Source organism: Uloborus diversus, chromosome 8 (assembly GCF_026930045.1).
Source record: "Uloborus diversus isolate 005 chromosome 8, Udiv.v.3.1, whole genome shotgun sequence".
Lineage (NCBI taxonomy): Eukaryota > Metazoa > Arthropoda > Arachnida > Araneae > Uloboridae > Uloborus > Uloborus diversus.
Window position 1 is genome coordinate 35,509,102 of NC_072738.1, and position 23,238 is coordinate 35,532,339.

A 23,238-nucleotide genomic window follows, 5' to 3' on the forward strand; every position below is an offset into this window, starting at 1 on the left:
TGGCAAAGTCAATGAAGTGCCAATTTGGCAATGGCAACATTGACAGTGTCACTAATGCTGAACATTGCCGATACTTCTACGTCTTATGAATACATACCTTGCACCTAAATATATCAAGGTAAAATCCAGGCTGGCCCGGAACATGAACGTATGCGATGACATTTTGATGTCCGTGATGGAAGATGAAGGCAGCGATTGGCCAATGGCGACCAATCCAGCAACTTGGTATTGTTGGTTTGCTTTCTGTGCTTCGCTGTTTGTCAGCTGACCATCATTCAGTGCATCCGATTCTTTTCTCAGCTTTAAATAACCACCACAGTGAATAACCTTAAAGGCAAAAAGTGTAGAAAAAAGTCAAAGTTTTATTCAGTTATTTCCGAGGGCATTACAGCAAAAATTAATTTTTCATCCATACCTTGTAAATTTCATCTTAGTTTTCCCAATGCTTACTGTGTTTTGTCATTTTTTAAATACAGATGGAGGAAAGCTGTCTTTATGGGGGACTTTTGAGGGTAACTGTTTTTTATTCGCGTATTGCATTGAGGCAAGCTAAAATATTATTAACTAAGGAACATGATTATACGCGTGTTAGAGAAATTGCCCTAACACACAACTTCCTCCCTCCAATTTTTTAAATCTACTAATACTAATTATTTATTCAGTAATTTCTTTTTGCAGTTTTTGTTCCCGACAACGATTAAACTAACAGAATATGTTTGAGAGGTATTGCTATATAATACGAACCTTCGACCCCCCCCCCTACCCCGCCTTGAAATTTTCCTCTGTGTGTCACTCCAAACATACTATAAACACAACAGACATCTTTTATAAATGAACCAGTTTTGTTGAAAAGGCGTAAGTAAACTTACTTACAATGTTGACTTACACCTTTTTAACAAAAAGTGATTCAAATATATATGACACAAAAATTTCAAATCATTTTAGTGCCGGCATTTTAAAATTACTTCACAGCATTAAAAAAAATTCAGAAAGTAAATTAAAATACAAAATCTTATACATGGATGAGAAAGTCCTTACTTTATACCCATCCACTGCAAGACCTGCATTCCTCTTGGCCAACACGCATTTCATCCTTAGACAGAACTTCAGCTGAATTTCCAAATCTGTTAATGAAAATATACAGCAGTGAGAAACTGAAAATGAGAAAGTTGCATCTTTGAAATGAAGGCGTCGAAAGCAGGGTTGCGGAGTCGGAGGGAAAATGACCGACTCCGGCGCTGACTCTGAGAATTTTAGAGATTTCGACTCCGGCACCGACTCTTTTGCCTTAAAATCAGTTCGATTTTGCAAGCACTGTCAGAGTTGCAGACTTAGTGGGACCGACTCCGACTCTTAAGAGTTTTAAACCTTCGACTCCCGAGTCCCGGTGCTAACTCCTTTACCCCAAAATCAGTCTGACTCTGACTCCGCTGTCCTGGTCAAACGTGCGCGCGACCTTACGAGAATAACTCTTGACTTGGATACGCGGGCTTGAGGTTTGTAGCAAATTATATTGCAGCGGTCGTATAACATATTGACCAATGTTGCAATAGCTTCCTGATGTTGCATTGATGCAGTCACTAGGGGGTGCCCACCCAGGGGTCGTCATGGCGCAGACTGAGCCATTGAAGTTTTTTTTTGGGGGGGGGGATGTTTGCGATACTTAGGGGGGCGCATTTACTCTTAGGGCGGGGAACCCCTGCAGTCACAAAAAATGTGTTGTTAGGATTGCAACATCTGTAGCCAAAACCCTACGAATCATGAATGCTTAGTTCTGACTCTAGAACGAGAGGTACGTAGGGATGAAACGAAACATTTCAAAATTTATCACCGTAAGTTACGAGTCGAAAAAACGGCCTTTTTTTTTTTCAAATTTAGTTGCTCTAATGTGAAGAAAATACTTTCAAAAAGTTTATGTATTTGATATATTATTTGTCGAGATTTTTGGTGTCTCAGTTTCGAAGACACAAAATCCCCCCTCCTCCTCCCTGTATTTCAATATCAATCATACCTTTTGATATAGTAAAGGGGAGAGGAAATTTGAAATGTCGGCGAAACTGGGGATAAACCGAGATTTTAGGTAAGATAACACACCCCTCTCAAAATAAGTAAAATTTAATTTTCAACAGACTTTTTTTTTTCTTTTTTTTTTACGAACCCAAAATTTTCCGAATTCAAAATGTATTTTAATATTCAGTTTCGGTTTCGTACGTTTTAAAATTTATAATTTGCATGTTTTACATTTTTAAACAAAAGTGTAGATCCACTATCTGATTACAATTTATTAGGTAATTTAACTATTTGTAATGCTTAAATAATGCAATTCTTCTGAAAAAATACTTTATTACTTTAAAAAAATGAATAAGTATTGATAAAAATAATAATTAATTAATAAATGAAATAAAGCAAAGGGAATTATTAAATTAAAATAATAACATCGATAATTGCTACGTAACATTCCTAAATCAATGTACAAATTTGTTTAAAATGTCGAGTTCTTTCATTAAAATGCGGCTTATGTAAAAAAAAAAAAAAAACCTAGAATTAAATAGCAAGAAAGAGCTAGAATTTTTTTTTTTAAATTTCACAATTTTGATTATTTATTTATTTATTTTTTAATATATTCTGTACATTCATTCAGAGATTTGAAATATTGGACAATTTCATAACTTTATATAGAAAATCAACAAAGGCAAATTTGGCAAAAATTTTCTTATTCAGTATTTAGAACGATCGTTCATCTCCAGCAAGAAGAGTCTTGACCTTGAAAGAGTTTCTTTCCTCTTGGACAGTCTTTCTTATCGGAGCTGAACGATCGTTCAGTCTGTACTTAGTAAATATTAATATGAAATATATTCTTACTTTCATAAAAGCATTTCTGCTGCGAGGATAACTCAGGATTCAATATTGAACGCATTTCTTCGTAATCGGATTGGTGAATGAAGTCATAAATGCTATTGCCCGTCATCTCTATCTGTGAGTAAAAAAATAAACATATAAAAATTATATTAAATGTATAGGGGAATGTGGGGCAAAGTGAAATAGATATTTTTTTCTCCCAAAATGAACAAAATGGAAATTTTCTTTGAAAATTACAATTAATTAAAAAAGAATAATGTATTTTTAATAAAACTTGCATCGAAACAATATATTTTGTTTTTGGCAGTAAATTTGTACATTCAATAAAGTGTGAATTTTTTTCACTTCTTTTATGAGGCAAAGTAAAAAATAAAATATTTTTCAAATAAATATTTTATATCTTATTTTAAAATATATTTTTGATCAAATGAATGAGTAATCAAAATAATGAGAAATTTAATGAATAGATAGTGCAAGAACGAACGAATAAGTTAGTAAATTAATTGATTAATGTATGAGAATTAATAAATGAGTGAATAAAATAGTAAATGAATAAGAAAATAGACAAATGAGTGAATAAATAAGTGATTTTTTAAAATGAATAAGTGAGTTAATTAGTAACTGAATTATATAAGGGACTTAATAAGTAATTGAATAAAGAAACGAAATGAACAATTTCACTTTGTCGCACATGCACTTAACTAATTGGACAACACATTTAAAATAAAAATAATTTTAATATTGATCAAATAAGTAGCGCACTGAATATTAGTAAGTCTCAACGAAAATTAAAAATGTGAATAACAAGAACTTTTCCAAAAAAATTACAAAAATAATTTTTGTCTTACAACAAAGTACTACAATATGAATATCACTTGTGAAAAATTGCTTGCATTATCATATTCTTAGATTTTTTGAGGTAATTTTTTCCTAACTCGAATACATTACGTGTGTTACTACATAGTTGAAATAGTACCAGATAGGTGACGTGAAAAGCAGAGTAAATTAATCACTTTTTTCCCCTACTGACAAGAAAATTAATAGTACGCATTTCAACCTAAAACTCAGGAAAAGTACATGAATCTCGAGAAGCGTCAAAGGTACACCAGTGATAAAAAAGTATACTTCTGTGTGAGACATAATATACCAGACTAGGTCTTGAATTAGAGAGTTTTAAACACTAAATAGCTTTATTAGCAGATGAGAATTAAAAAAAAAAAAAAAAAAAAAGATATACTACGTTAACATAATAGAGTAGAAAATTTGAATCAAAAGCAGAAAGGAACTTTGGTAACTAAGAAATTTGAACTAGGCCTATAAGAAATTTCTGCTTGAACGTTAAGAAATACACTTAAAAGAAAGTAGAAAAATATTTAAATCTTGATCTAAATTAAAAATAATAATAAATTTAAGGCCTTTACACACAGGCGGTTAGTTGAATGAAATTTTCGAAAAAGTTGCCTGTTAGCAGGTTGACTGATGTTTTTTTGTTGATACACACGATGCAACTTAGTTGAATCAATTTTTCTTCTTATAAGCCGGATTTTTTCGAGCAGCTGCTCCACAACCTCTGTTAAAACTGAACCGAGTTGACTCGACTAGCTTACTCGTGTGTAGAGTGAACACTCGCCAATGTCCAGATGAATTGAGTCAACTAAAAAGTTAATTCAACTCATCGGGATGAGAATGGCTGCGGCGCATGTGCCTGGTGCGGCTGATCAGTTGATCGTCGTGGGGAAGGATGCTGGGCAATTCCTTCACTTTTCTGGCTGGTTACACATTCTGATAAAAGCCTGTTCCAAAGTTGATTCAACGAAGTTGCTTCATGTGAAAGAGGCTAATTATACATATATATATATATATATATATATTATATATATAGTATATATATATATATATATTATATATATATATATATATATATATATATATATATATATATATGAATCCACCTTATTAATGTAATGAAGCATGGGTAGGTCTAGCTTTACGTTTTGGAGGGAGCATTTCCAGGAGGAGGTAAGGTCAAAAGTGTCGTTTTGGGGCAAAAATGGAGAATCCTGGGGCGAATATTTCGAAAAATAGCTTCCCAAAAAGCAGCTTCAGGCTATCTTTGATCACTGAAAGTGGAGGGGGGGGGACATGACATGGCATCCATGATCCCCCTCCCTACTGGATCTGTTCCTGGTATGAAGCCCAGCTCACCCTACATTGTATAAATACTGATTGCGTTATTAAAAGAACCAGATGTTTCACTCAAAATTGTTATTTTGAGCATTTATAATACAGGAAGGTGACTGATTCAAGCACAATAAGAATACAAACCTGTGACAATCCCAGATGTACGGAAGCCGTTTCCGACACATAAATCACTTTCCCATCTGGATCCAACATGAAGACAAAGCCATCCAAAGAAAGAAGGAGATGAGAGCTTAATTCTTTCAAAATGCGACTGCTGTCTGTGGATGTAGCTGGTTCGGCACCCCAATCTTCTCCCAATCCTATTGCAGGAAAAGAAAAACAGTTAATATTCACATACGTGTGTTTTTGTTCCTTAAAAACAAATCCAGTTAGCGTCGGATATTTTCCGAATTTGGCACAGAGGTCTTTTGATGCTCAGGAAGTTACATAGGTAAGGGGAGGGGTTCGGAAAACCAGTAAAACGGAAAGTTTTACGCCTATTAATAACAATGATTGAATCTTTAGAATTGGGGGGGGGGGGATCCAAAATGGTCTAAATTAAAATTTTGAGTCATAAAGTTGTTCTTTTCTTCACGCTGAAGGGAAATTTTACACTACTTTTTCTTTCTTTTACTTTAGCCTGATTGTTGAACACATGCGTCAACAACCTTTATTTTGGAGTTAGAACGTGCGACGCCGATCAGTGCAGCTAAACTTGATTCCTCGGAAAAAGATAGACTAGACGTAAACAAAGAATTGTGCCATTTGACGACCTTAATCACGTGCTTGACTTGAACAAGAACAAATTGATGCCAATCAGACGACGAATGCGACTCCCATTGGTTTCTTAATTCTTTTTTAATAAAGAGAAAATATCAGAAAGTGGCATAGTGGCAAACTTTCTAGAAACCTTTTTGTTTCCTTTTGGTCTATGTATGTATTCCGTGAACAGAGTGTAGTGTAAAATAAAAATGTGCAGTTTTAAACTTTATAATAAATTTTAGTTTTTTTTTTTTTTTTTTGTTTAAACGTTTCACTTTTTTTATTTAAGTAATTTATTTGAGATCACATTTCTCACAAAGTCACCTTAAGTGACAGGATAGGGTTACTCTGCAACAGGGTAATAATTCACTTCAAACGACTTTTGTAATTTTTTTTTCCTCAATTAATAGATACTACAAATTTTTCTTACATAAAGTGTTCTACAATTGTAAAATTTCAGTTAAATGACAGCAGGAGCAAAAACACTCAAAATATTATATAAGTGGGACAGTTAAAATTAGAGAAAGTTGGGATCAAAGTGACTTTGAATGATAGTACAGTACATATTCAAAGCACTGGACTCACCTGAAGGGAATAGTTTTCGTATCTTGAGGTAGGATGTTGTGAGGCGTATTACCGAAGCCTTGTCCAAATGAGAGGTGATGTTGGAGGGCAGAGGCAGCAGTTTCGCCAACTGCTCGAATTCGGCATTCTCGTTCTCACGGCGGGTCCGCGCCGCTGTCTTGGAACGTTCTTTCATGTGACAGACTTTAGGTCATAGCTGGACATCAGCATCTTCCTCTTTTTTGTAGCAATCGCCTCCTGTCGAAAACAATCAAAATATAAATCGTAGGCAGTTGGTGCACCAAAAAAGTGGGGTTGAGCGGAGGGGGGGGAGTATGAGTTGCAGGGGTTTTAGGCTGCACAAACAAATACATAGACGTTGAATAACAAAAAAAAAAAAAAAAAGTAAAATTTCAAGTTCACCATTATTGGAGAAGCCTAAAAACAGTTGAATTTTATTTGTCCACTAGAGGACTCGACAGTTGTATTGTTCAAAACTTTGTAAATTGAAAAGTTGAAAAATGTCAACACACTAGTCTAGTGCTTGAACCTTTTTCTAGAAAAAAAAAATAAGTAAAAAGGAAATGTTTTTAAGCTGCTTGGTGTCAGAATGCGTATATTTAATATAACTTGATTTATCTAATGCCCACTGAGCAGTTGTTTTTTTAACTATTTTTTCTCGCGGTGCTTGAAAGATCTTCATCATAGATTGTATGATTTATTCCTTCAGCCTCAAAGGATAAAAATCGTCTTTAGATATTAAGTGAAAAAAGCTAACTACACATCTAAAATAAACGGAAAATCCCACTGTAACAATCCCCCATATGAAAAAAGAATAGAACAATTGAAAGGATATCGTTTAAAAAAAATGATAAAGGTAAAAACAGATCCCTGAATAAGTGAAAATCACTTAACCTACCCCCCTTTCCGATGTAAAATGAACATTCTTCAACTAACATGACTGAACACTCTTTAAGAACGAAAAACAATTCTTTGCAATTTGAAATATTTCGCTAAATAAACAAAAAATACAATAAATTACATTAACAGTAGCTTTAAAATGCAAACAAATAATCGTCACTTGTTTTATGGCCAAAGTTGCCTAGCCACCACGGTTACTGTAATCCAGACGATCAGTGAGTGAAGAGAACTCCGACCGATTAGCGGTCCGATCTTTTGAACGAAAACTTTCAAATCTCGCTCTCTCGCTGAGCATTTGTCTCCCTTACCATCTTTCCTTGCGTACTTGAATGACCTTCATATATTGCCTAATTTGATCTTTCCGCCAAGGATAAAATTATTCCACTGCACTGATCTTATGTTGTAATTTATCTGAATTAAAATAAATTTTGTTTCGCCTTTAAATTCCACCGTCTTTTCTTTCAATAATGTACTGATTAGTTTGATGATACTTGCCATTGGTGCCAAAACTCAGATGGATTTGAGCCGAAAAACAAATTTTGCTAGGTACAATACTTTCTGATCATTCGGTTAGTGAAAGAAACCCGATTTCTTCCAGTAGTAACACCCCCAGTAATTAGCACGTCCCCAGTGATTGGCATTGCCAACAAAAATGTCCTAAAATAAGATTCATATCCAAAATTTTGAAAAAAAGAAGGCTATATCCCAACTAAATATACATTTTCTTTAAGGATTATATCTTTAATTCATAATACAAAATAGTAGCAGTTCATAGGAAGGAGAAAAAAACTTGTGGTTTGTATCAAATCAGACATTTTTGTTGAAAAAATTTCTTCACTGGCTTAAGGGACGCATGCACATCAATCCATTAAAATCTGACTTAAAATATATTTTGAATTTTAGTTTTCAAAAGTTTTGTTTAGTTGAAATGTGTTACTTTTGGGGTAGAAATATATTTTTGTCGCTTTTTGGATTTTTGAAGTAATGATGGATATTGGCAACATGTGCCAATAGTCACTAATGTGTTGTGCAATGTGTCACTAGTTTAAATCCTGACACTTTTGCTGAAACAATATTATGTGGGTTGTACTATTGATTTAAATCCTACAGAATCTACTGATAAATTTTTAAGAGAAACAATAAAAAAAACTATGTTTGGTCATCACAATCAGATATTGCAATTGTAGAGAATAGTTTCATTTTTTTATGGTCAGTTAGAATCATCCGGTAATGTTCATTTCTCTGTGGAAACAGCTATAATTCGTAAACTCAAAACTGTATACCGACTGATGAAACAGCAATAATATCGATGTTTCCACGGTTCCATTTTTTTCCATGTAACACTCGAAATTAATTTTTATTTCTCAAATACTTTTTCAATGTCAAAAGATGTGTGATAAAACATTAATTTGTGTAAAATTACCTACTTTAAATTAACATTGATTATGTTTCTTATAATGATGAAATTTATATGTAATCTAAAAGTGAAAAATAATGTGATTTTCCGGTTCTATTAACACGCGCCAATCCCTGGATCACAAGGTGTCATACACTGGGGTGTGAGATACCAATTACTGGAGATTTTGGTAACTTTTTATACATATATTTTTATAAAAATATCGATTCAAATATTTTTGCTTTTAATGAACTAAATAGATGCAGAGATGTGCATTCTTTGATATAAAAATATTTGCAAGAGAATATCTTTTTCCTAAGTAATGAAAACAGGGGTAAGTTTAAGGACAAACTCTTAAAGTGCCAATTACTGGGGTCGTTACCCAACTTAACTTTAAAATAGTATATCACGGGATCTAAAATCTTTGCTTTCAGGAGAGAGAGAGAGAGAGAAATGAAGGCTTCACTCTCTACGTTTTTCTATTCTGGATTGAAATATCACAGTAAGAAATATCAATATAAAAAGCAGAGCTGGCTTTCTTATTGTCCTTTGGCAACGGGTTAAATATTTATTTCAGTTCTCGCACAACAATAGGTTAAAATAAATGTTAAAAATTTGGTAGATATAACCATCCAATGTTTAAATTAGTTAATTAATTAACAAAAACGTTTCCGATTCGATCCATCGCGCTTCGAAACCATGCTCACCACATTTTAATTAGCCACAAAAAATTTGATCAAAATCGGTCTAGCCGTTTATATAGGACGGACCGCCTTATGGTGACAAACGTCCGCACAGAAGATTTTATATATTAAGATATTTGAGCAAAAATGACAAAAATTCAAATATCGGAATAAATAGTTGAATTTCTCTTACTTAAAATGCTTACAACTATTTCCCTCGTTAATTAAGGACCTACATTCCTGTGTGCGAAACTCTGCTGTAAAGAGGTATTTCTTTCGCTCTTTCCAATGAAACTAAAATCGAGATGATATGGTAACTATTTCCAGTAGAAAGAGCCATTTTGAGGTCCAAAACTTAAACTTAGAATTGAAAAAAAAAAGCACTATTCATCGAAGTTTTCTTGTAACGGTCTATAAACCTTCCCGGCACTATACTAACCGACACAAACTAAAAATTCCAACGAAATCGGTCCGGCATCTTCCAAGTTTACCCCGGGCATACAAGCTTGGAGGTTTGTGTTTTATTGAAATAAAGATTATAAAACCTAATACATATAATATATCATTATCAAAAATTGTTTTGAACAAGCATTACTTATTTTTGCAATGGGGTTGTTTCCTTCAGTCAAAAGTAGTACTTTTTGTCACTGAAATTGATGGAATAAGCAAAAACAAATAACATGGACCCAGAAAATACTTTCATTTTCCCAATAGTTACTTTTTAATTATTTTTTTTGAAATGTCCGATTTTTCAAACAAGGCGTTTTTCTCTTTGCGAAATCTCAAGCACGGACCTGCTTGGTTATAATTTCGAGTTAACAATTTAGATACATAATGCAATTATTCATCCAAAAACGTCTAATTACACTAGTTAACAAAAAAGAACTTTTTGTCTGCATCCTGGTTTTAAATAGTCAATTCTTACTAATTTTGGGTTGAGAAAAACGAATATGTTAGTGGATTTTTTTTTTTAAATTAGCTCTTGTTTTTAAGATGCGTAAAAGTCCACTGGAGGATGATGCACAGCAACCACACATTGATTTCAAAGTAACGTTAAAAAGTAAAAACATATCCTGTGCAATAAATGTTATTAAATAGGTCCTGTTTTGTTAAACAATGCTTATTTCTCGGAAAGCAGGGGTTACTTTTGGTTTATTGCTGTAAACGCTTTATTTTCGATTGCTTATTGTACATCAAAGAAGGACCATCTCTTGTAATACTTCAGCAACATTTGGTGAGCATTAACTCATCCCAAGGACCCTAATATCTGCGTTCCATTATAAAAATAATTTGGAGAAACCTTTCCTCATGCTCCCTGCTCATAGCTTTAGTTTTAAAAAAATATATATCCTGGAAAAAGTGAACAAAATAGAGTTTCAGAGACATCATTTGTCAATGATCACAGAAGTTCCGTCGCGTCTGGTGATTGTTCACTGCGAGCGATTATTGGCTGCACACACGTGAATTGTTTATTAAATGAAATATTATTTAAAGCAAATTCGGCGAAACACGAAACTTTGCTGTGGTAACCCTAGCTCCACAGTAATAAAAAATCCGAGCCAAACTGGCTTAAGTTAAGCTGATGCGTCGGCCTATCTATATAGCGGCTGTAGTTTGACCAACTGTTTTTAGTTCTTGTCTTCTCTGCTGCCTAGAAATACTTGTAATACCTAAAGGCTTCTTGGGTTTTTTTTTCTAACCTCACATTTGTTTTTTATTCAAAAATAAAATTTTCATAACTGCGCGTGTTTGAAGGACCGTTAAAAATTCTCTCCTTAACCTTAGCCTCAATAAATTTTGGAAATTTTCCTCTAATGTATTGAAAAACCGTCTTTGCTCACAACTTTCACAAAAATTCTTCATTAATCCCTGCAGAATGAGCATAGGTGGAAGCAGAATTGGGTGGATCTACTAGAGACTGATTTTGGGCATTTCTCTTCCCAGAATTTAAATTTCTTGAAGTCCATTTCGGTTTTCATGAAGTGAGATTTTCTATCCTAACCTGGGGTCGAGGTATAGAAGACAGTCAGTCCCATGGGTTTCTATTTGCCAGGAAAAATAGCATTAGTGAGAATTCACTATCCTAGTTGGCTCTGTATCTTGAAAACTAGAGCTAATATCAACTTTTTGTAATGATTTTTGTGTTTAGCGAGGTAAAATACTCCAAAATAGCTACTTTTGAGCCGAATGCATTTTTGGTGTTGACTAGTGTTATATGAATAAAACATAAAGTTTTCGTTTTAAAAAATAAATCCCGTATAGGTTAATATGAACAGAATATTAAAAATATTCAATAATTGTTTTTGAAATTGTTAATGATTCCTTGATATCGGTGAGTTATAACTGCTCACGAATATTTTCATATAGTTATTGTGTTTATGGTGGTTTGTATTGAGCGATTTTTTTTGCTGAATGAAATCAAAGCAGGTACTTTTTCCAATTTCCTTAGAGAGGTTTGGTGAATTACCATTTTCATTCAGATGTCAACAGAGAATAGGGGGAATGTTGTAGAACAGCAGAGGTTATCAGTAGGGATCTTCGTAAGGGTTGGACCATCTCCCGAAACAGGTTGTGGGGGTATGAAATTGGTGACGTAGCTCCGGAAGCACTCGCGGAGCACTTTAAGACGATTTCAATAGGAAATGGCATTGCTTCGCTCCTATTTTTGCACGTAAAAGCATAATTCGGAAAAAAAAAAATTAAGTCTTCGTGTCTTAACTTACCTTCTTTGATATTAGTGTCTCACCCATATTTTACGAGAATTATTTTCAATTCGAATAAAATGGAAGAACAAAACTTGATCATGAGTGATGTCAAACGATAATTATTATGAAACTAAACCAAGTTTGAATACAACTTAAAATAATTTTATTTGAAGAAAATGGTAATCTATGAGAGTCATTAAATTCGTAAACTGCTACAAAAAATCTTTTCCTGATTTGGAAGAGAAATTACTGTTATTCATTTACTTTAAAGTTTATCTTCAAAAAATTGTAGAAGAGAGAAAGAATCATTATTAATATTAATAATATAATAAATTAATATTAATTCTGAGAAGTAAAAAACGAATTTTTCAATGAATAATGATTGAATTTAATAATATATAGTAACTATATTAGTTCAAAATAGTTATATATTTACATTTATAAAATATATACAACAACATAGAGGAAAAAATACAAATACTCAGAAACTGATTACCACATGGTAATACTTCATTTATACGTCTTTTATGAAAGAAATTAAATACCCTCATGAAGCATTTTTAAAGCAATTACTGTTATTACAAGCAGATATTTCCCAAGTACTGTTACTCGTGTATAATGGAAAGATTTTGTAACTACTATGTTGATTCAAAATGCAAATAGCTGTGTACATAAATGACTACAATAAATACATATATTAAAATATTATTTTTGCAGAATATTAAAATAACTATAGAGGAATATGTACGGAATATCAGAAGCTGGTTGGTACATAACGTTTCTTTAATAACCCCCCCCCCCCCCCCAAAAAAAAAAAAAATTATCCTATGAAATATTTTTAAGATCAAACCTTTACTTTAAACTGATATTTCCAAGAACTATTGGCTGTGACTTTTCAAATGGGTACCACTAATGAACATTCAAAGTATGATCAACTATGTAATTACTGATGTTTATGATTGAAATAAATGAAATAAGCTATAATAAATACATATACTGCAAAAAAATTGCATTTGTAGAATATATGCGCAACTGTAGATGGAAAAATATGCGTTATACGAAACTGACACAACAGGTTGGCACATAACGTTTTATTAATAACCCCACAAAGGAATATTATTCAATTGAATCATTTTTTAAAACAACTACCTTTACTTTAAACAGATATTTCCAAGAACTATTGTTGTGACTTTTTAACTGGTTATCAATGATAAAAATTCAAATTATAATCAGCTACGTAATTACTGATGATTATGGAACAAATAAATGAAATAAACTATAATGAATAAATGTACTGAAATGTTTGCATTTGTAGAATATATGTACAACTCTAGATGATAAAAATATGTAATCTCCGAAAATGACACCACATAACGATTCGTTGAAGTTCATCATCCAATGATTTTTTGTTCGTTCGTTTGTTTTTTAACAGTTTAAGATGTTGCTAGAAATTAATCCATGAAATATTTAAATTTGCAAAATAGATAAAACAACTAAAAATGGAAAAATATTGATTCTTTGACATTTAAACCACTCATTGTTCCAATATTTGACTGCTGTATTAAGAGATTTATTATCCTATGAAACATTTTTGAGAACTCATACTATATTTCAAGAGATATTCAAACAGCACACTCCGAATTGAAATGAAAAGATGCACAAGTCATCAAATATATGCATATTTTTTATTAATCTCCAATTAATTTACATTCTTAAATAATTTCATTCAATAAACATCATTGATTATGAAATAACAAAAAAGTGCATAACATTTCGAATTCAAAGGTAATTTTTAAAAAACCACTCCGAAATCCATAACTATTCAGGGGCGGACAGGATTCCCCAAGATAGAACCAACCTTGACTCCCAAAGGTTTCAAAAAAAAAAAAAAAAAAAAGAAAAAAAAAACCCTCGAAAGTCCGCAGGTTTAGGGGGGGGGGAAACACCCCTAAAGCGCACAGGTTTTAGTCCGTAAAAAATTAAGTAAAATAAAATAAATAAACCGAAGGTACACAGGTTCAAGGGATGAAAGAAAAACAGAGCTTAGGTTTGAGGAAACAAGGGGGAAAAAAAAAAGAAAGAGGCTCAGGATTGAAAAGGTGCAAAAAAATAAAAAAAAAAGAATGAATGAAAAAAAAAAAAAAAAAACCGAAGTCACACAAATTTGAGGGTGCAAAAAAGAAAATAATAATAACCAAGGTACACTGAGGACGCATCGGTCGGCGGGCCCGTCCGCCCCTATCACTGTCTGACCCCTTTTTTTCCAATTATACCAAAACCTATGTTGCAGCTGCTCTTAATTTTCGTCATCAGTTATTTTATTTTTGCTTCTGTGTTTTAAATTCATTATAAACTACACCCCCCCCCCCTCACCGAACGAAAAAGGGAAAACAATATAGGAAGGAATACTAAGAATTAAAGAATTTATTTCAAAACACTAGGATAGTTTTTGAAAAATAATTTAAATGAAGTATAAAAAATTCTCCTGGTTCTTGGAAATGTCATGCCCAGGGCACGGGAAAGGGGAGCCCGTGCGATAAACAGTGCGAGCAGAAAAATTAAAATTGAAGATGCAAACCAGTATTGAGCTATGGAAATACGCAAGTCAGTGCTTCCAGGATGACGTCAGACACGGCCGTTTCCCCCCTCCTTTAGCCACTAAGCGGCGAAACTGAAAGATCAAAGACACGGTCCCACCCTCCTCAGGGAGAATCCAAAACGAGTTCAGATTATCACCCATTTTATCTCCCTGTCTTTTGTTTGCTTGCATTTACAACCAAACACGACATTTTTACTCCTTGGTGAAAAGATCCATATTGAAGCAATTGATGAAATTTTAAAACAACTATCTAACTGATAAGGGTGGCGTCGACTATGGGCTCCTGGGGTCCGAGCCCATCCAAAAACGTGCTCGTCCATTCCACCAAATAATTATAATTTGCTGTTTTGGTCTGAAAGAATGCGCTGTTGACTATCGCAATAACACTAAACAAGTATACAGAAGAACATCGTTTATTCGGTTCTCGGGTTTATCCGGATCAAATTTTTTCAGTTTTAAAAAGTTTATATTTACTTAAATAATAATTCAAATTATGATAGCAAGAACGGAACTATAAGTGCACCAAATATTTGCTCTTCATTTTGGTTCAACGTACAATTCGGTCGTGCAATAAATTATAGTAATCTAATAAACAACTTGACGCATTCGGAGTGTCAGTCCAACACTACTGCAGCTATTATAATACAGTAGTTAATGCATATGAAAGGGCTGTTTTGATCAAAAAATCTTCTTCAGAAAGTATTTCTGATCATAAAATCCCCTTCAGAAGGTATTTTTGATCAAAATATCCCCTTCAGAAGGTTTTTTGATTTAAAAAAAAAAAAAAAAACCTCCAGAAGGTATTTTTAATCAAACAACCCCTTTAGAATGTATTTTTAATCGAAAAATCCCTCACGAAGGTATTTTTGATAAAAAAAAAGACCCCTCCAGAAGGTATTTTTGAACAAAATATCCCCTTCAAAAGGTATGTTAGATTTTAAAAAAGCCCCTCCAGAAGGTATTTTTGATCAAAAAAACCCCTTCAGAAAGTATTTTTGATTAAAAAAAAAAATCCCTCATGAAGGCATTTTTGATCAAAAAATCCCTTCCAGAAGGTATTTCTGGCTGCGCTAGTGTAGTTTAGCAATCCTATGTAGTTTTATTACACAACATCGTTTTTTGCTGTAATAAAATATGTCTGCTTATTTGAGAATGTGTTTAGCATATTACCCGTATTTTCCGGATTTTCGTCTATCCGAATTGCTTTATGTCCCACTTAGTCCGGGTAAGCGGGAATGGTCTGTACTAAATTCCGGAACTTTATTTCCAATTTTTCTGGTTCTGTATTTTTGATTTGTAATTCAACTTATGGTTACAGAAAATTGTCCTTGAAAGTGACGGTATTAAAAAAGTGGTTGTAGAAGTAAAACCTCTCTATGGTTTTTTTCTTTCTTTTGTGAAATTTTAATGAGAAAAGCTTTTCAATTCACTTTTTTTTTTTTTTTTTTTGTAAAATTTGTTTTAAAAGCAAGAAAAAATGGGTTACATTTTTAACAATGTATTTATTATTTCAATGCAGATAGAAAAAAGGAAAATTTTAAAGTATGGAGTGAATTGTCCTATTCAAATTGAAATCTAATGAGATGAATTTTCGTTCGAACTGAACAACTAAAAAAAAATGTTAACTTTAGATTCTAGAATGAAGTTTAAATCCTATATAATAGGAGATTTGCTTCGCCTTTTAAACTTTTGGTTCGCCTCTATATATACAAATAATGTATGATGAATTTCTCTCGCCAATGTGCTATGTTAATTTTCTCGTGAATGTTATGGTAATTTTCTCATCCATGTTATAGTAATTCGCTAGGTGCAGAGGAATTAAATCAACCAATGGTGGTACAAGTAAAAACATAGAGAAAGAAAAAAAAATGAATTTTCGAAAAATAGCTTCAAAGTGCATACTCTCATGCTACAAACTAATTTTGTGCCAAATTTCATGAAAATCGGCCGAGCGGTCTAGGCGCTATGCGCGTAAGAGACATCCAGACAGAGAGATTTTCAGCTTTATTATCAGTAAAGATAATTACTTAGTTATTTTCGGTGTACATTTACAAAAAATACAAACTAAGAAGGATCAGGCAACATCATCCCTTCCTCTTCCTGTTTAACGAAAATATAATACACATAGAAATATACAGATTAACTGATATAAATAATTAATGTTGATTAATAAAGTTTCATTAAATTTAAAGTTTAATTTAATTCATGCATTGAAAAATGATAATGATAATAGCATGCAACTTAATGCAAGTTTACAATATGTAGAGCAGATTTTTCAGTGGTTAGGTTTTTTTTAGTTCACTTAAATCTTAAAGTTGCAAAACGTTCTACACAGTCGGGTAATTACAAAGAAAGATACTGATCAGAAACTTTCTTTCAAACTCATAAAGGGGACGTCCACAAATAATCAAACGCTTTGAGTGGGGAGAGGGAGAGTAAATTTGGGACAAGGGGGAGGGAAGGGGTTTCAAGAAGTATGACATCACACTTTTTTATGACAATATGCTTACGAAAAATAGCGTCACATGTGACATGAGGAGAGTTGGGGTACAGTGAAGTGTGACACTTCGTGACAAAGGGTACAAATTTGTTTTAAAAAAGTAAGACATTTACGGTTAGCCCCTTAGCATGTACATCTAAACATTTAAAATTCAAAGAATATGAAGATAAACATAACATAATTTCAAAATGGGTTAAAATAGATCTAATTTCTAAATAAGATTACAATATAGTAGAGCAGTGGCGCAGACAAGAGGGATTTTTAGGCTTGAATTCCCCCCCCCCCCCCGTCCCAGCCATTGGTTTTTACATAAATGCAAATTCTTATACAGTAGTTTATTCATATGAAAGGGCTATTTTGATCAAAAAATCCCCTGCAGGAAATATTTTTGATTAAAAAAAACCCTCCAGTAGGTATTTTTGATCAAAATACCCTCTCCAGAAGGTATTTTTGATTTAAAAAACCCTCCAGAAGGTATTTTTGATCAAAAAAAAAAGAAACTCCAGAAGGTATTTCTGGCTGCGCTAGTGTAGTAGAGCGTCAAAAATCCGAATTAATAGGAACCATAGGGGGTTCGGGTTTTTGAAAACAACCAAAACAAATACTGTTCAGGTTAAATGTACACAGTCGAATCTCTTTTATCCGAACTAACTGGGACCAAAGGCAATCCGTATAAACAAATCCGTATAAATTCGGGTAATCCGGGCAATAAGTAAAATACATTCGTAGTTGTGCAGGCTTATCTTTTATTATAGCGAGAAAAAAACAATTCTTTGCAATAAAATTACATAAAATATCGTTTCTCTCCCAAACACTTTGTCATTTGTATTTCAGCTGCAGTGATGCAGAGCCTGATTACTGCAGGTTCATGCGGGGCACAGGCCCCTCCTCTTACATTTCAGGGAGACCAAAATCCCCTTAATTTATCTTGCTAATTAAAAATAAATAATGATTTCACTCAAAATCTAGAGTACAAAGATGTCATTGATATTTTTGCAAATGCTTAAGACAAGGAAAAAATCTTATTTGCTGATAAAAATTCCCCTCAAAAATTTGATCTCATTGCAAATCTCAAAACCACTCCCAAGTTTAGCCTGTATTTACTACTAAAAGTTATATCATAGATAACTTTGATATTTAGGGTAAACTGGCAAAGTTTACCCACATCTTATATAATGATCGTATACTATAGCTCTTCTACTTTTTAAATGTTGTGATATGAGGTACCACCAAATTTAGCACGGTTGAGTTAGTATTTGTACATTTAATCAAATTAAAAATAAAATATTCGAGGTATTTATACTTCCGCTCTGTGTATGATACTTGAAAATTATTATTTAAGTGAATAGATTTTTTTTACACTCTATACATTTGACCCGGATAAACCGGGATAAACGAAGGCTGGATAAACAAGATCCTACTTTTAAAATTAACAACAAGACATTAACTAAACTTTAACAAAAATTAGCTGTCATTTGTTGACTGAACAAAAATGAAAACATATAAAAACTTCATTTGGAGAACATTCGGATTTTCCACGTTTAACTGTAGTTAAAAAATCACTTACTTCTATAGCTGATCAAATGTATCCATTCCTTAAAATTGAAACACACTAAAGCCCATTATAAAGCAAAAGATATAAACAAGATCACGCTTGTTCCAATAGTTCACTCTTCTCGATCTATCCCACTACTTCAAAATATTTCCAATGTATCTATCTCACCATAGGAGCCCGAACCGGTGTATTTCACACACACACTACACTCCCTTTCGTCCTGTCTCTCATTGAAAGCAATTGAGCACCTGTTGAAGCTTTGGGACTTGTCTTACCTGTAGTAGGCGTTTCTTGGGAAAAGGGGCGGACCACTGACGAAGTTGCCTGTAGTTATACAGCGTTTCGAAAGGAATTGTTAAGCTATGATTGACAGTGGGAAATGCTTTCTTTTATTTATGTCCACGCTCGTAAACACCGTAGTAAGATATTTTATTACATTTTTAACTGACGTTCATTAGTTTGTTCATTGAAAGAAAGGGGAAAACGTCTGGAGAAGATTTGTATTTTGTACAAGACGTTGTAGGCAATGTGATAATAATTTTATTTTGCATAGAAGAAGAACTGAAACAATTTTAATAAGAAAATAATAATCTTTGAATTGTAAAAAAAATTCAGTGATCAAGTTTGATACAATATTTATTTAAAATCGTCTGCGATTTGAACTGCTGTAAATGTTAGCTGAACAGAGAATGAGTTGAACTAAGAATGATTAAATTTTGAATATGTTTACTGTCTATAAGCGCGGTCTTTCTTTCATTTAAAGACAATTTTTTATTAATTTCAAAATTTTGCTTTAAATGTCAAATAATTAATTGGATTTTTCAATAATCCCAGTTACTTTCTCACCTGGAAGAGGAAACATTAATAAACTACATAAAATAGATGGAGCTAAGTAATGTAATAGAAATAGACGAAGTATGTACCGTAAAGTGGTTCAAAAATACACGTGGAAAAAATTTTCTCCGAGATAACAGGACACCCCTCAATATTTATATACACTGGAAGAATTTTAACTTCCTATTCAAATGAAAGAGGGTGCTCAACCCGCTCCCCCAAACTTAATCAGTATGGGGAGGGTGGTTAAAAAATACATTGAACTGAAAAAAACAATGATGTATATTATAATATGCACGAGTAATATGCATATACATTGCAATGAAATAATTATTTACAAAAAACCAGCTGGGGAAATTTAATATTTCTAAATTTGTAATTTTCTATGATACGTCTAATGTTAAATGAAGGGGTCATTGGGCACCCTCTTAAAATTTGAGTATGAAGCTAAAACTTTTACAGCATAATACTATTAGTAAGTGTTAAAAAAAGGGGGGGGGGGGTCTCGGGTGTCTTGGACTCTAGATGAAAAAAAGTTTTTTTTGAACCACCTATTGCATCGTCAAGTCTAAGTGTTTTTGCTGAAATTCGAAAACTGGGACGGGGTCCATTGCGCAGGACCTAATTACTGGATAGACAAACTAGGCCATGGCCTACGGCCGAACATCTTTTAGGAGCCCCCTATTGGCTAAAACTGTTTTAGCCACTGGCAAAAATTGTGAAGTTTGACAACATTGGAGGGAGGGGGTCAAAAAAGCGTTTGGCCTATGTCCTCCTGACATTTTAATTGGACCCTGCGATTATGAACGAGTAAGTAAAAAAAAAAGACGAACCAAAAGTGCAATATCTTTAAACAGTAACTAATTATCTTCAGAATTCATGAACTTCAAAATACTTGATTTTGGACACATTTGGAGGCTCAAGTTTAGAGCAGAAACTTTTGAAAAAAAATGCAGATTATTGCTTAAAATCTGATATCTGAATAATCACAAAGCTAAGTTAATTAAGAATCCGATACTGTTTCTACCCATCAGAATTGGGATATGGGGGGGGGGGTGAAATTCCGTATATGAAATTGCCAGTGTGACCTGGACTAGACCGGGTTCCGCTCTAGGACTGATATTTAACCAGGCTCTGGTGAGGGTGATTGTATAATTTATTGCACAATGGAAAATATTTTAGTCGCATTTTTTACATAAACGCTCTGAGTAGAATTAGGTTAATATATCAGGACGGCCTTAGGATAAACACTTTTTCGGGGCTCACTGTAGTCAAGTTTCACAATTTTAACTATTGGCTGAATCACCAATTAGACACATTTTAGGGCCTATAAAAAGTGGAGACCCTAGTTGGCCCCATCCTGCATGTTTGCAAAAAGTAAAAATATGGGAGTTCAGAATATGAAATGCATTGAATTTCTAATCTTTACTAATAATAAAGCTGAAAGTCTCTCTGTCCGGATATCTGGATGTCTGTGACGCGCATAGCGCCGAGACCGTTCGGCCGATGTTCATGAAATTTGGCAAAGTTAGTTTGTAGCATGGGAGTGTGCACCTCGAAGCGATTTTTCGAAAATTCGATTTTGTTCTTTTTCTATTCCAATTTTAAGAACATTTTCCAGAGCAAAATTATCATAAGATGGATGAGTAAATTACGAAATTATCATGACGTGGAACCGTAGCATGGAAGAGCGAATAAACATAGCCAATTGGCGAGAAATTCATCATCCATTATTTGTATATATACAGGCGAACCAAATGACCTTTTAATTTTCTACTTCGGGCAAAGCCGTGCGGGTACCACTAGTGAAAAAAAAGCAAAATCATTTTGAATTTCCCCAGAAAACATTAAATTTTTCAGGAAACATATGTTCACGTGAGACAAGAACCCAGGGGAAAACCACTTCACTCCATGGATATCAATGGTCCGTAATAACTATAGATCTCTGCCAAAGATCCATCTTCAAACGTTTTGTTGAATGTGATTTTAAAGCGAAATTGAGGGATTGCCGAATGCGAAACAATGACAAAGGACCACACCGAATCCCACAGTTCTCACACAGGTGCGTGTACAAAAACGCACGTGGTTCTCTTCGGGAGTATTTCAGGGACGCACCACCCCCCACAGTCACTCTTAACTGCTTCGATCCATAGCGAGTATTTATTCTTAAACAAGGAAAAACATCGATGAAAAGCGAGAACTTTCCTTGCATCCCCGTTTTTCCGGATCAAATTTTTAGAGTTAAAAAAATGAGTTCACTTAAATAATGATTCTAAATTTTGATACCAAGAATGGAACTATAAATGTGCCAAGTATTCGCTCTTTATTTTGATTAAATACACATTTCCTTCATAGGTTGAGCAATAAATTATAGTGATCCACTAAGGCAACCAGAAATACCTTCTGGAGGTGAGTTTTCGATTAAAAATAACTTCTGGAGGACGTTTTTTGATGAAAAATACCTTCTAGAGAGTTTTTTTTTTTTTTTTTCATATATATATATCAATAATTATTTTTGGAGGGGTTTTTTTTTTTTGATCAAAAACACCTTTTGATGGTTTTTTTTTTTTTGATCAAAAACACCTTTTAATCAAAACAGCCTTTTCATATGCATAAGCTACTGTATTAGAATTTGCATTTATGTTAAAACCAATGAATCTAGGGGGTGTTTTCACTCCCCCCCTCCCACAACGCTGTGCCACTAATAAACATATAATGTCGTATTGCAGCTGAACCAAAAATGAGGCAGTGAGGTGGCAAAGAGATGGAAGTGAAATTTTTAAAGTTTCAAGTGAAACGCGTACCAAGTTCAGATCCTAGGTAGACTTTCATTCAAATTTAGTTCTAAATCATGCTGTATAGCAGTACCTCTAAAACAGAGGGGAAGTTCCGAAAAAAGGAGGGTTCTAATACTGAAATTACCTTTCCCTCTTGTCAGTGTGGGGGGGGAGGGATCTATACAGACACAGACTCATTCTTTATTAAAAACACGTATTACACAAATAATTCAACAAAACTAGTTGAGACAAAGGAAAAACTTTAAAATCCGGACGTTTTGTCCAGCCTGCTCAGAAAACTGGACGTTATGTCCTAGCTGTCCAAAAATGTGGACTTTTTTTGTGGACCTTCTGTCCGTCGGACGTTATGTCCCCTGAACGTAATATCCGCTGGACGTTATGTCCGCTGGACATTATGTCCGTCAGACGTTCTGTCCCTCGGACGTTTTGTCCCTCGGACGTTTAAGATCTGGACGTTATGTCCATGAACGTTTTGGATCTGGACGATATATCCGGCTCCCGGGAAGCTCGACATCATTTGGACTGTCTCCAAAATTTTCATTTTGGTACTTGCATCCCTTCCCTTTGATTCTCACTGTCTCAAATGATAAAGTGTGTGCGAGTTACAATCTTAAGTAATTTTGTTACAAAGCGATGCTGTAATAAAAGATAGGTGTGCTTATTTACGAATGTGTTATACTTATTACCCGGATTTTCGATTTTCTGGACTGCCTGTGGTCTGCTTTAGTCCGGATAAACGAGGTTGTACTGCAGTTTCATTCTATTTGTTGGTAGAAAACGGAAGGAAATTCCTTAAGTTATTCAAAAGTTAAGAAGTAAGAAGCATTAAATTCATCTGAAAAATTAATTATTTGCCTGGTTCAGAGGTATCCTGCCATGTA

At 33.6% G+C, this 23,238-nt stretch overlaps 1 protein-coding gene across 1 annotated transcript in view; it reads right to left on the reverse strand.

The window, feature by feature from the left end:
- Positions 1-6,562, reverse strand: part of LOC129228022 (single-minded homolog 2-like) — a 45,811-nt gene extending 39,249 nt beyond the window's left edge. Inside the window, exons 1-5 of the mRNA XM_054862649.1 lie at positions 6,388-6,562; positions 5,185-5,360; positions 2,863-2,974; positions 1,039-1,124; positions 98-327 (exon numbers count right to left, since the gene is read on the reverse strand). Coding sequence (XP_054718624.1) covers positions 98-327; positions 1,039-1,124; positions 2,863-2,974; positions 5,185-5,360; positions 6,388-6,562 — 779 coding nt within the window. The remainder of the gene's footprint in view (positions 1-97; positions 328-1,038; positions 1,125-2,862; positions 2,975-5,184; positions 5,361-6,387) is intronic.
- Positions 6,563-23,238: the final 16,676 nt, after the last annotated feature.